Source organism: Cicer arietinum, chromosome 3, assembly GCF_000331145.2.
Source record: "Cicer arietinum cultivar CDC Frontier isolate Library 1 chromosome 3, Cicar.CDCFrontier_v2.0, whole genome shotgun sequence".
In the NCBI taxonomy this organism is placed as follows: domain Eukaryota; kingdom Viridiplantae; phylum Streptophyta; class Magnoliopsida; order Fabales; family Fabaceae; genus Cicer; species Cicer arietinum.
In genome coordinates, this window is record NC_021162.2 from 43781353 (window position 1) to 43794847 (window position 13495).

The 13495-nt window shown below is 29.7% G+C and overlaps 2 protein-coding genes across 2 annotated transcripts; one reads left to right on the forward strand and one right to left on the reverse strand.

Moving 5' to 3' along the window:
* Positions 1 to 2586: 2586 nt before the first annotated feature.
* On the reverse strand, positions 2587 to 4973 carry LOC101508954 (protein RGF1 INDUCIBLE TRANSCRIPTION FACTOR 1). Its single transcript, XM_004514151.4, has 5 exons — positions 4621 to 4973; positions 4221 to 4406; positions 4072 to 4146; positions 3627 to 3764; positions 2587 to 3200 (listed from the first exon to the last, which is right to left on the reverse strand). Exons 1-5 carry the CDS (start codon positions 4621 to 4623, stop codon positions 2853 to 2855), a joined length of 750 nt encoding a protein of 249 aa, XP_004514208.1. The 5' UTR covers positions 4624 to 4973; the 3' UTR covers positions 2587 to 2852.
* Positions 4974 to 6779: 1806 nt separating this feature from the next.
* On the forward strand, positions 6780 to 7559 carry LOC105852933 (uncharacterized). The gene has a single exon (XM_012719782.1). It carries the CDS (start codon positions 6780 to 6782, stop codon positions 7557 to 7559), a length of 780 nt encoding a protein of 259 aa, XP_012575236.1.
* Positions 7560 to 13495: the final 5936 nt, after the last annotated feature.

The window sequence follows — 13495 nt, forward strand, 5'->3', positions numbered from 1 at the left end:
ATATTCTTATTTATTATATTTCAATGTATTTAACTACATTAATTATAATTAATAAAAGTATTCTAGTGGTATGACGTTATATTACCATTATAATAACTCAACTAATCGTATTTTTAGAATTGCACACAACAAAAATATAACATTTTCTATGTGATCGGGAGATTATAGAATAATAAAAAGATACTTGTTTTGAAACCAAAAAGAATAATTTTGATAAGTAGTACTCTTTCAAAATTAAGGATATTTATAACACCGTCTCAAAAACAGAAACAAAATCCACCGTTTAATTATACAAGATTTAGATGGTTAGGAGTTGAAATAAATTATAAAGTTACAAGTTTACTCATTGTACGCCTCAAAATACAGCGAGGTTGGGATAGGGACAAGTAGCAATAAATTAAAGACAAAAAATGTCTTTGAATTTTGTCACTACGCTGCACAAACAAGCAAAGAAGAAACGAGAGAAAATAAGACAAACTAGTGCAGTACTATTCCAACACTTGCTATTCTAGGATTACAATAAGATTAGTGGGACATGGACAGGCATAGCCACTCCTTAAAAATGTAGCTTTCTGCTTTTTCCTCAACCATGCAAGCCAAAAAAATTAGCTCAATTTTGCTCTGCTGACCATTCTATTTTCAGCTTTATAATTCAAATTTTTTCCAAATATTATCAAAAAAAATGTTATTTAGATTGCATGATCCAGGTTAAACAATTAAAATCATCCATAATTTACACACAATTGATTCGCTACTTTTCCCTTTTTGTGCATGTCCAACATTATGGCCTAGGTGAGACATTGCCCATAGTTCAAATACACCCGCAAAAATTAATGTAGACTTAAATACACTCTTCAATTCTCAAACAGCGTGCTTAGTATCAAATACTCTCTGTATCTCTTTATAAGTATAGTTTGAGGTATATATATATATTAAAAAATTAATAATTAGAAAGAAAAAATAATAATTTATTTTATTAAATTATCCATATTAATTTTTAGTGTTTTTTTCATTATTATTAACGTAAAGTACAATAATTTGTAAATTGTGCATATAATAATTATTCAAATGTAGTATTGAAAAAAAATAGTTGAATTTGCATTGAAACTTGTATGACATTTAGTTTGAGACAATTGTTTTTACTAAAATGACACTAATTATAAAATAAATAAAATATCTTTTAGTAGTGATTAACTTGATAATGACAATGTAAATTCCCCCACTTCAAAATCAAGCATCACACAAAAAATAAGGGTTCATATTCCTTATTATTCACTTAAAGAGACCAAATTCTTAGGTCTTAGATATTCAAACCAACCTCATGTAAGAACATCAAATATGAAATACACACGACAAATTCTAAAGTAGAGATGGCATATTGTAGATAGAGATTTAACGATATCTCAAATTTCAACATAATTGATAAGACGATTTGATAGTTTAAGTAAACAATTTTTCTTATTTTTATTTTTGAATTGAGTTTTGAAAATACATTTATTTTTCTATAATTTTATTGGATTGACATCTAAGAGTCATTTTCTAAGTAAATTTTAATATGGATTATAGATTAGATTTAAAAAATATTTAAAACTTCAACGATCATAGACATCGTCTCTTATATATAAATGATAATTATCATCTTCATTTTTATAACTTTAAGAATTATTTAAATTATATTGAATTTAAAAATAAAAATAAATAAAAATGCATCTCAAATTGAACAAAAAGATTACACGCTATTTCTATATTTCTAAAGAATTGTATTAAATTTCATTAGAATTTTTAATGATTTTAAATACTGATCTACAACGTAGATTACTTATAAAGATGTTCACGGAAAAACTAATCCATTTTTCTTGTAAATGACAAAGAGACCTTTGTTATGGATCATGATGACAATATCAAATACTTTTAAACATTAGTTCACAATAAAACACCTACAAAAATTGTTCACTTATAATTAACTTGAAAAAACTCAAATTATGATCAAGTTTATGATAAAGACAAGTGTAGCTTAAAGATAATTAAAACAAAATGTAAAAATAAATATTTATGATTAAAATCTTTTTTATTTCATATATGATTGTTACAACTTATGACAATAATAGCTACCTTCAAATTCCGTCACCAAAAATAAAACTACCTGAAAACATTTTTTTGTCTTTAGATATTTAACTATATTTCGTATTTTTTTCTAATTTATAAAACTATATAACAACTCTCTTTTTAAAAATAAATAATTTAAATTTATTATCTTTCTTAATACTGATAATTTATTCAAGAAAATTTCATAAATAGACATCCATAGTCCATTCAAACTTAGTCAATTTAACCAAGTAAAATTATATGATTGTTTATTTATGAAAATCTTGCTACAAACAAAATAAAACTTACGAGCAAGTTATATATAGCACCTAGCACGTTTAGATCATAATTAATCTATATAGACAGCACCAAACCCAACACACCCAAGTTAAATGAGACCTATACGGAACTAGTATTTGGATTGGATTGAATCCAATAAAATATAAATAATTTTCAAGAGACAACAAAATAATAATAATAATAATAATAAGCCTCGGGAAGGAACTGTGAAAATGTAGCATAAGGTAAAATAAAAATAAGCCCCATTACACTGTAATATAACAAAACAAACCCCGTAACATCATATCATCATAGCACAGGGTACATAGCCTTTTCTTCCCTGAGAGTTCAAAAGATTAAATTAATAATATTTAATCATAATCATGATGATATATAATAATTATAAAAATATCCAAAAGTTTTTTTCTTCAATTAAAGCCTATTGTTCTCCACTCCCTCACACTCTTCCATAATAATAACTTGTGTTCTCAATAAAGTGGGGCCCTCTGCGGCGTTCCTTTTCTCCTGTTCATCAGATTGACCGAGATTTCCGTCACCGGCGAGCATGCAGGCCGACACGGAGGTCGGAAAGTGGAAACACCGCTTCTCTTCTTTCTAACAATTTCAGTTGTAGCCGTGCAAGCTAGGGTGGTTCTACAATCCACACCGTCATAACCACCCGAACCGGATGAAGTACGGTTCGAACCGGCCGGTTCAAGAACCGAATCAGGAGTCATAATTAGACCGTCGTCAAGTCCAGAATCTGATAACGGCATGTAGTTGCACTCGAAAAGGTAACCAGATAGTGAACCCAATGTTTTCACTAGGTGGCTCACCTGTGTAAAAATACAATCATACAAAAATCACTCATCAAAAAAAGAACCAATTAAACAAAAAAGAATTTAGTAGCATAAAGTATAAGCAATTATGAGAAAGAAAAAAAAAACTAATAACAAATTTTTTAAATAAAACGTGGGAAGAAATTGGATTAGTGATAATTTGAAGTTCTTTGCTATCATTTTTTTAACCTTCATCTTAATAAAAAAAACCATTAATCTATTTATCAACTAAAAAATTAATGAAAAAAATCAAAAAATCCATCTATCATCCATCCAATTAAATGACAAAGAAACCATTCAATCCATCTAATGTAAAAAATAAATAAACAATATTTTTAAACAAAAAGTGGAAAAGAAATGGGAATGATGAGAATTGAAAAAATGAGAAATTGAAAAGAGTAGTAGTGGGAAAAGAGGAGGAACCTTGCAAGAGAGAGAGCAGTAGTGGTATGGGTCTTGCAGAGTTCTGTCACAGGTGCTGCAGAAATTGCCGGAGCCTTTGATTTTTGTTGGTGGCCTTTGATTTAAAAATACCACTTTTGCACTGTTTGTTCTGTAAAACTGTTTGGTATATTACACAAAACACAAATTTCCTCAATTTTCAAAATTAATAAATAATACTACTACTACTATTCTTCTTCTGCTTTCTTTCTGTCATTACTATTTAATCTTTTGCAGTTCCTACTTACTACTTCATTTATAAACTCAAATTCAAAACCTAAATTCCAATTTAAAAGAAATTCCATTATCAGAAATTATAATTGAGAAGGAAATTACACAATTTCATTTGCTCATATAAATTTGTAGTTTGATTTCTTTATTCAATTAGAATTCCAAAATAAAAATACAAAAAAAGAAATATACTTACTTGAATAGAAGAGCAGTCAATTAAGTTGGCAACATCATCCAACCTTATAACATCATGATAAACATATCTTCTAATCTGAAAAAAATAAAATTCAAATTAATTAATTAATTAATTAAATAATTAGATAAAGACAGAAAAAAAGAAAGAACCTGTAAGAGTCTGTGAGAGCGATGAGGGGAAACACAGTGAGGGCAGAGACTGATGCAACAATCCAAACAATACACATTTTTTTCATTCTTCTTTGCATCTTCATGAATTACACAAGCGTTATAGAATTTCTCAGTGAGAAGAACTTGAAGCCAACGAGGAACAACATTAGGTGAAGAACAAATGAACTGTGCACAAAAAAATAAAATTCAAGTAGTTAAATAAATGGGTTAATTATTTTAAATACCAAAAGGGTAAATATAAAATTACAGAAACTACAAAGTTTATCAAGATGAATTGAATTAACTTTGTACAAAACAAATTGAAAAAGGAATATAGAAAGAACATAAGGTGGAAGCTGAAAAGTTAAGAAATTGAATTGATAGTACTTGTACTGCTCACCATGTTGATGATTATTTTTTGGGTTTGGTTTGTAATTTGAATATTGATTTTGGTGTATATATGATTGTTATTTGTTAGTATTTGCAATGTTATGGAGGAGGGCACTGAGAGAGTGGAGGCATGATGATCAGAATGAGTAAAAACTTGATTTTGAAAAAGGAAGAGAGAGAGAGAGAGAGAGGGGTAAAAGAAATGGAAACGGCGCTTGGCAGCTATTACAAAAATTACTGTTACCAATGAGAGAAAGAAAAGAGAAAATGGTGAGTGAGTGAGTGAGATGGTGGGGGGAGGGTAGCCACAATTAAAGAGGGGATTGTGTCGTACACTACACACTATCGCTCTTAATTGTCACACACAACACAACCTTCAAATGTCTCTTTTTGATTGAAAATATATATTGAATTTTTTGATTGGATGTGCTGTAACCATTCATAATTTCTTTAATTTTTATTTATATGTTAAATAATAAATATCTTTTTTTTTAAAATATTGTCATTTTGAAATTTGTTTCACTCTATATGTAATGATGTGATAAGTTATTATTTTTAATAATTTAATATAATCAAAATTAAATAGTATATATATGAGTCTTTAATTTAATTTTAGGTAATATTTAATTTTTTTTTATTTCAGTATTTTATGTTTTTAAATAATTTCAATTTCACCCTTTAAGTGGATTTCTGTTAAGGTAACGTTAACAAATTTCATCTTCCGTTTTCTTCTCACTTTTTTCTCTCTTTCACATTTTTAAATTCCTTGTTTGGTCTTCTCCTCACCCACTCATTTTCTTCTTCTAGTTTTCTTTTCCCATCCGTGAAATCGTAAATTCATTTCAACGATAACAAGAAGGAATCGAAGAACAAACTGTCAGAATCAAGCTTCAAGAAATCGTAAATCCAAATTGACAAGAGAAGAAATGTAATGTGTTTAATGATTATGATGTTTAGTGATTCTGAATTGTTTTAGGGTTTAGGGTTTAGTTGGGTCCTTATGGTATTTATTATTTGCATGTGTGTTGTTTTTTGAATAAATTGATTCTTGCATGTGTAGTTTATTGGGTCTAGGGTTTGTGGTCCACAAATACATATTCCTTCCTCTTTTTCTAAGATTATGGGGTCAAGTTTGTGGTCCCTACCATTTGATTATAGTTTTCTATTAATGAGTTGTTATTTTTTTTGTCTTCTCAATGTATAAAAAGCAAAATGGATGTTTTTTTTGTTGATGTCTACTATGGATGGTATTTTTTGGATGATCCAATGGAAATGTACGAAGGTGAAGTGTCAAATTGAAAATGTGATGCTGACAGGTGGAGTTACTTTGAGATTTTTTATATTATTAAACAAATTGGATATCATGAAGTTATTAGTGTTTGGTATGAGGTGTATGGTGAGAAAAAGTTTTTGGAAAACGACATTGGAGCAATGAAAATGGTAAATTTTGCCAAGGCTAATGGAAAAGTGAATTTGTATCTTATTCATCCAGTATCTCGGTCCATATTTGTGGATAATTAGCAGAGGCTCAAAAAGATGAAGCTAAAGAGGCACATTAAGAAGCTGCCCAAGTAGGAAATGATACACACGAACCAACCCAAAATGCAACCCAAACAGTAGACAATATTGGGCCTGATAGTGAAGATAGTGTTGTTAATGTAATTTTTAGAGACTGAGATGATGAATTGCCCATGAATGATGGGTTTGATGAGGTCCAAATAGGTGGCGATGGACTTGAATGACAATGAGGGGTAGGTGGTAACGAAACCGAGTGTCAAGTGAAATTGAGAAGAGGCGTGATGCAAGTAAGAAATGGTCTAATACTAGTAAAAAGAAGAAATAAAGTAATGGTAAGAAAAGAGGGAGACGTAAGAAGATTTGTGTTGAGAAAAAACATATTGTGGATGAAGATGAGGAAGTTAATGTGTCAAGTGATGATACTTTTAATTTGGCTTCAAATAGAAAGAAGCATGTAATGCAAACTGAGAATGAATTATTTGATGAAGAGTATTTTACATAGGAATTGGAGAGTGATGAATCACAAGAAAATGGTGATGAAGAGGGCGCTAAAGAGAAGTATCATTTATTTATCATGCAAAAAAAAAATTAGAAGATTATAAATGGGTTTTAGGAAGCCTTTTCACCGATAAAGAAGAATTTAAGGAGGCTATGACAACATATGCCATTCATAATGGGAGGGATTTGAAGTTTATAAAAAATGACAATCTAAGAGTGAGAGTTAAATGCAAGGAAGGTTGTAAGTGGTTTGCCTATTGTGCAAAGTTACTTGATGAAGATACATGGCAACTTAGAAAACTAGTTGACACACATTCATGCAATAAAGAGTATAAGGTCAAATTTATGAGATCAAGTTGGCTCGGGAAAAGATTGTACTCAATAGTGAAAGAGAACCCGAACATAAAACTTACAAATATTTCTAACAAGGTTCATCAAAAGTGGAATGTTGGAGTGAGTAAGATGAAGGCATTCAGGGCACATAGAGTTGTAATTGATATGGTTTATGGATCGTTCAGAGAGCAATATCTAAGATTGTATGATTACTATCATGAGTTATTAAGATCAAATCTAAATAGTACTGTTAAGTTACAAGGCCAAACTACAAATTCAGAGGTAACTAATAAAGATTATGTGGACATACCGCTTTTACCAAGTTTTCAACGCCTATATATGTGTCTTAATGGATGTAAAGAGAGTTTCCTGATTTGTAGACCAATATTTGGTCTTGATGGTTATTTCTTTAAAGGGTATTATGGGGGTATGGTTCTTGTTGTTGTGGGTAGAGACCCAAATGACCAAATGCTTCTAATTGTTGTGGTTGTAGTTGAAGGTGAAACTAGAGATTCATGGACTTTGTTCCTTAAATTATTAAATGATGACTTGGGTGGACAACAAACATGGAAATTCTACACTTTTATATCTCATGAGTAAATTGTATAACAAAATGTATTCATTTAAGTTCAATTAATCATTATTCATTTATGTTAATATGCTTATTTATGTTAATTTATTTATTTGTGTTAATTTCTCTTGTTTATGTTATGGATTGTTTCCTGCAATGGATGAATTGCTTCCTGAGGTTGAACAAAGGTTTTGTGTATGACACCTCTATAACAACTTCAGAAAAATGCACCTAAGGAAGAAACTTAAGAAATTGATGTGGAAGGAAGTCAAGTCAACATATCCTCAAGCATGGGGAAGAAAATGAAAGAGTTGAGGAAGGTTAACAAATAGGCCTACAAATATTTGGTGAAGATTTCACCAAGGTTTTAGTCAAAGTTAATATTCAATTTTAATTCCAAATGTGATGTGTTTGTCCACAATATGTCAAAGACATTCAATAGTGTCATAATTGGACCTAGAGGGAAACCCATAATGCCAATGTTTGAAGACATCAAATTGTACTTAATGGAAAGGTGGACAAAAAATAGAACTACATTAGAAAGGTATATTTGTTCTGTTCAGCCTCAAATTAAGAAAAAGTTAAAAAATGAACAAGAATTACCTAGAATGTGGATGTGTAGGTAATATCGTGGTTCTGTTTTTTAATTGTTGTTATGCTATGATTGTTTTTTAATTCTTGTTAATTATGTCATGTGTTAATTTTGGTTATATGTTTATTCTTATAAAACAAGGTATTCTGGTGAAAACATATTTGGAGTTAGTAACATCAACCACACAAGGGACAAGTTTGTGGTATCACTGGAAAATAGAGAATGCTCATGCAGAAAGTGAATGCTTACTGGAATTCCCTACTGCCATGCAGTTTGTTGCTGCAACTTCCTCAAACAAAATCCAGAAGACTTGATTCCAGCATATTATAGGCGAGAGACATATGCAAATTTTTACCGACCTATTATTTACCCAACAAATGAACAAAATATATGGGCTCCATATCCTGATGTCTTACCACCACCATCACAAAGGCTTCCAGAAAGGCCCAAAAGATGAAGGAACAAAGACAACGATGAAAATAATAAGGACTCAACAATGATTAGTATGAAAGGGTTTCCAAGTAAGTGCTCCCAATGTAAATAACTTGGTCAAATCAAGGCATCATGTCCAAGCCAAACCCAAGAAATTCAGACTCAAACTTAACCTGCCTAAGCCCAAACTTAACCTGCCCAATCCTAAACTCAACCTAACTAGACCCAAACTCAAGCTGCCCAAGCCTAAACTCAAGTTGCCCTAGCCAAAGTACAACCTATCAAACCTAGAGGAAGACCCAAGATAAACCGACCCACACAACTTGTTAAATCCATAGGAAGACCCAAGAAGTCCTAACCTACACAAGCCCTAACTCAACCTAACCACACCAAAATACAATATCTCAAATCCAGAGGAAGACCCAAGAATGCACAAGCTCAGTCCCAACCTGGACAAGCTTAGTCCTGACCTGCACAAGCTCAGTCCCAGCCTGCATAAGCTCAAGCTTAATCAAGCACTTTTAGCCAAAGTTCAAAACATAAAGGATATAATATAAGGATATGTCACCTTTAGATATGTCATTTTGTTTAACCTCAATCAAACACTTTTTGTTAGTTAAACACTTTCGGTCAGTTTATGATCACTTTTTGTTAGTCAAGCAATTTATGTCAGTTTATGATCACCTTATGCCATTTTGTGTCTTTTGTACCACTTGAAACATGTTTACTTTGTTTTGAATGGAATTGAGTACATTTGTGAAATGAATTATGTGCATGAATGAATTATGAATGAAACAGGAACATGATGGCATTTTGTGTCATTGTCTCAGTTTTTGAATGAATGTAGCAGGAGCAGGATTAAGCAAGGATTAAGAATGAATTAGGAATGGAACATGAACAAAATTATGAATGAAGCATAATTATGAATCAGATAGGAACAAAATTATGAATAAAGCATAATTATGAATAGAGCAAGAACATAATTATGAATGAATTATGAATGAAGTAGAATTATGAATGAATGAATTCTGCATCTCAATTTCTGCATACTACATCTTTCTGATTTTCTGAGATTCATAGCAGCACGATTCCTTTTTTATAATACAAATTGATCCTTATTTTTTCATCAATTTAAATTTAATGTTGAATAATACAATTGCAGACAAATCAAACATTAAATTGACAATAATAATTAAAGAAAGAAAAACCAAGATCATTGGAGCCATAATTGATGCAAAAGTAAATTACATGAATAGTTCTAAATGTCATACAACAAACTCTATCATTACTGCACACTTACAACAAATCTACTACATCAACCTTCAGAAAATTACATCAACTACAATAAGTTCATTTCAGGGCTAAGATCTACAATAAAACAAAACATGTTACACTAAACAAAACGCATAAAATTAGCTGCAACATCATTTATAATGGTTGACTTGTGTTCTCCATACATCTTCAAAATGACATTCCTAAGAGCTATAATCTTCAACTTCTTTTGGGGGCACTCTAAACATTGTGTATGTATCTATTGTGGAGTTCTCTGTTGTGTTTAAGGCCTATAGTCTGAATCTCAAACAAAGTAATTGCATCTATATTCAATATCATAACTCTACAATTGATGAACAAAGACAACATCAAACTAATTTTTATTTTAATTGAACTAATATCAAATACATAAGAAACAATTCAATATTCCAAACCAACTAGAATCGAATAACAAATTTTGAATCTGAACCAAAAACCATAAATATAATAACCCTAATATGAGAAAACCAATAAGAAAAAAAAATCACGAATTGGATTCCTACAAAATTCCTACAACCCCAAAATTTTATTCCTTTGTTCGGACCCTATTTTGACAATTTGGTAGCTCACGAATTCAATTGGAAACGAAAGAATCATAGTTGTCGGACTGTGTATTTGACCCATTTGAACATGAGGCGGCCATGGATTTTGAGTTTTGGGAATCGTGAATATGATTTTTCATGGATGGAAGAAGAAAACGAGTGGGAGAGGAAAAGATCAAACAAGGGATTTGGAAATGTGAAAGAAAATAAATCTGAGAAGAAAATGGTGGAGGGAATTTGTTAACGTTGCCTTAACGGAAATCCAAGTAAATGATAAAATTGAAATTATTTAAAAACATAAAATACTAAAATGGGAAAAAAAAAAAAAGATAAAGGACTAAAACGTTACCTAAAATTAAGTTAAGGGACCACATGTGCTATTTAGCCTATAATCAATAAATTTTAAAAATTCAAATGAAAAATCAAAAGTTGATTATGAATGAACTTTACAAATAAAGAAGAAAAAAATTTATATCTTCTTAAATAATTTCAAAAGAACTTATAATAATTTTTTATTTAAATATAAGTATATATCAATAATTAGATTAACGGATCATTAATTAATACTATTTTAAAAACAAATTATCTACATTTATTTTATATCAAACATATAATTAATTAATACTATTAATTTATTTTAAAAACTAAAAATTTAAATTAAATATTGTTAAATATAAATGGTATTTTAAGAAAATAATTCATGAAATTGACATATTAAATTTAATATCTAATTTTTAAATATAAATGAAAAGACAATCAGACCAATAATTAAACATGTTGATTTATTTTACTTTTTTTCAAAAATAAATTTATTCAAATTCTAAAATGAGAGTAGTATATTCAATTTGATCTCTCAAAGAATCATACTCAATTGATTAAATCAATATCACAATCTTTCATATTTTAACCACATTTAATCGTACAAAACTTAATATGAACAAAATTAATACAAGAAGCACAATAAAATAGCCAACAATATAGAGAAAATTAGCAACAAAATTAAAGGTAAGACATTGATTTTTTTTTTTTTAATAAACAAAAACAACAAATAAAGAAAGAAAACAACAATCAACATAAAAGAAAAACAAAAATTAAAAAATATTTCATTTTCTACGAACTCAATATGCATATAAATTTATTCACTTCCTTTACAATTTATCATTTACAATTTTTTTATCTTTTTATTATGACATGATCATTTAAATATATATATTTTTTTATTAAAAATTTATTCTTTTCACACATACATGTGATCATCTAATAAAAATTATTCATTCACGTATACATCACCCAAAATTTAATAAAAAACACAACAACCTAAGTTTTTTTTTTTAATTATATACTCACTTAGGTAATTATATTAACACTAAAACCAATCTCTTATTTTCAAAACAATTTTTACCATAAAATCACAAACACATATTAAGTAACAACAACAAAATTCCATGAACAAATAAATAGACCACTCATATACAAAATTAGCATATAACTTGAATTGCTAGAGGAAAAGACCTTACTTAGGCGTTTTCCTTTCTAGTAATATGTGTTAAGCCCCACGAATTGAAGACTAAGAGAAGGGTCAAGCTCTATCGTTGAAGACCTCATATTAGTGGTCTTTTTTTTGATGAAATATATGATTAAAAGAAAGTGATGACCTCATATTAGTTGTCTTTATTTGACGAAATATATGATCTAAAGAAAATGATAGAAGGGATTTACCTTGGGATGATACTAAAAGGAATGAAGAAAATTCCACTTGGCGATGATGATAATGATGTTGAAGTGAAAGATCGAGGAAGAAAGGCTGTGTTTTTGTTTCTTTCTTTTGTTTGTGATGGAAAGTCTGTGGACTTAGGAAAAAACAAGAAATAAGTGTGAGAATGGAATGGAACGACAATAATATTAAGGCTGGCCAAAAACATAAAAAAACCAAATTGGTTTGGAGACCTTAATTGCATCATATTTGAACTGAACTTATTCATTAAATTAAAAACCAAATAGTATTTTACAATCAATTTTTTAACTGAAAGATGTTGTCGGTGATGAAATATCAAGAAAGAATTTCAACATTGATAAAAAAAAAAAAACAATACAAAATGCATCATAAAGCCAAAACCTTCGTGATGAATGTTATCACCTTTAAAATTAATGTTCATTAGAGACATGCTAAAGTTATTGTTCATCATAAACATACTAAGGTTACTATTCATGAGAGGAATGAAAACTCCAGAGACACGTTAAATCATTAGAGGTACGCTAATTTACTAGAAACACGCTGAGCTGTTAAAAGCTTGTTGAACTTCTAGAAATTCACTGAACTACCAGAAGTACGCCGAACTACCACAAGTTTGCTATCATAGGCAGATGCATATACTTTTCCATAATGTGCATTTGTCTGATTCTGAGGATTTTGTTGACTGATTTGATTTTGTTTCCTCTGACCTTTTTACTTCCTCTAATATTTTCCTCTAATTGTGACTTCCTGTGATATATTCTTATGGTGACTTCCTGTGATATATTCCTCTAATATTTTCTTCCTATTTCATGTTTCTGCCATCTTCTTCTATTTTCATGTTTTAATTTCTGCACACTTAATGAAATCACTAGTGCAATAAATTGCTCTTACAAAATTCCTTTGTTAACATCAAAAACACATAGAGGAATTGTTCTCGGGACCAACTAAGTTCCTACAAAATCCTTCTATGTGAGGAGACTGAATGTAGCTACCAAGTTTGCGGTGAACCAGGATAAAATCACGTGTGTTGTTTTTACATATGCATTATCAGTTTTATTGTTGCCTCTAATTAGTAAAACTGTTTAAGTCACCCAATTGGAATTAGAATTAAGAAAATAGTTTTAATTTAGATAAATACAATTCAATCTCCCTTCTCGTGTTCCTGCACGTTCATAACAAACCATGACCCAACCAAATTTGGGTACCTAAGAACAAAATTATATATGTTGTAGACGTTTTCAACAACTAAGTTGAAACACCAATCGTGATTCGTGGACAATGGATGCTCGCGATATATGAGGGAGAAAAGTCTATGTTCCAATACCTAAATTTGATAAAAAGAGGCACAATAAC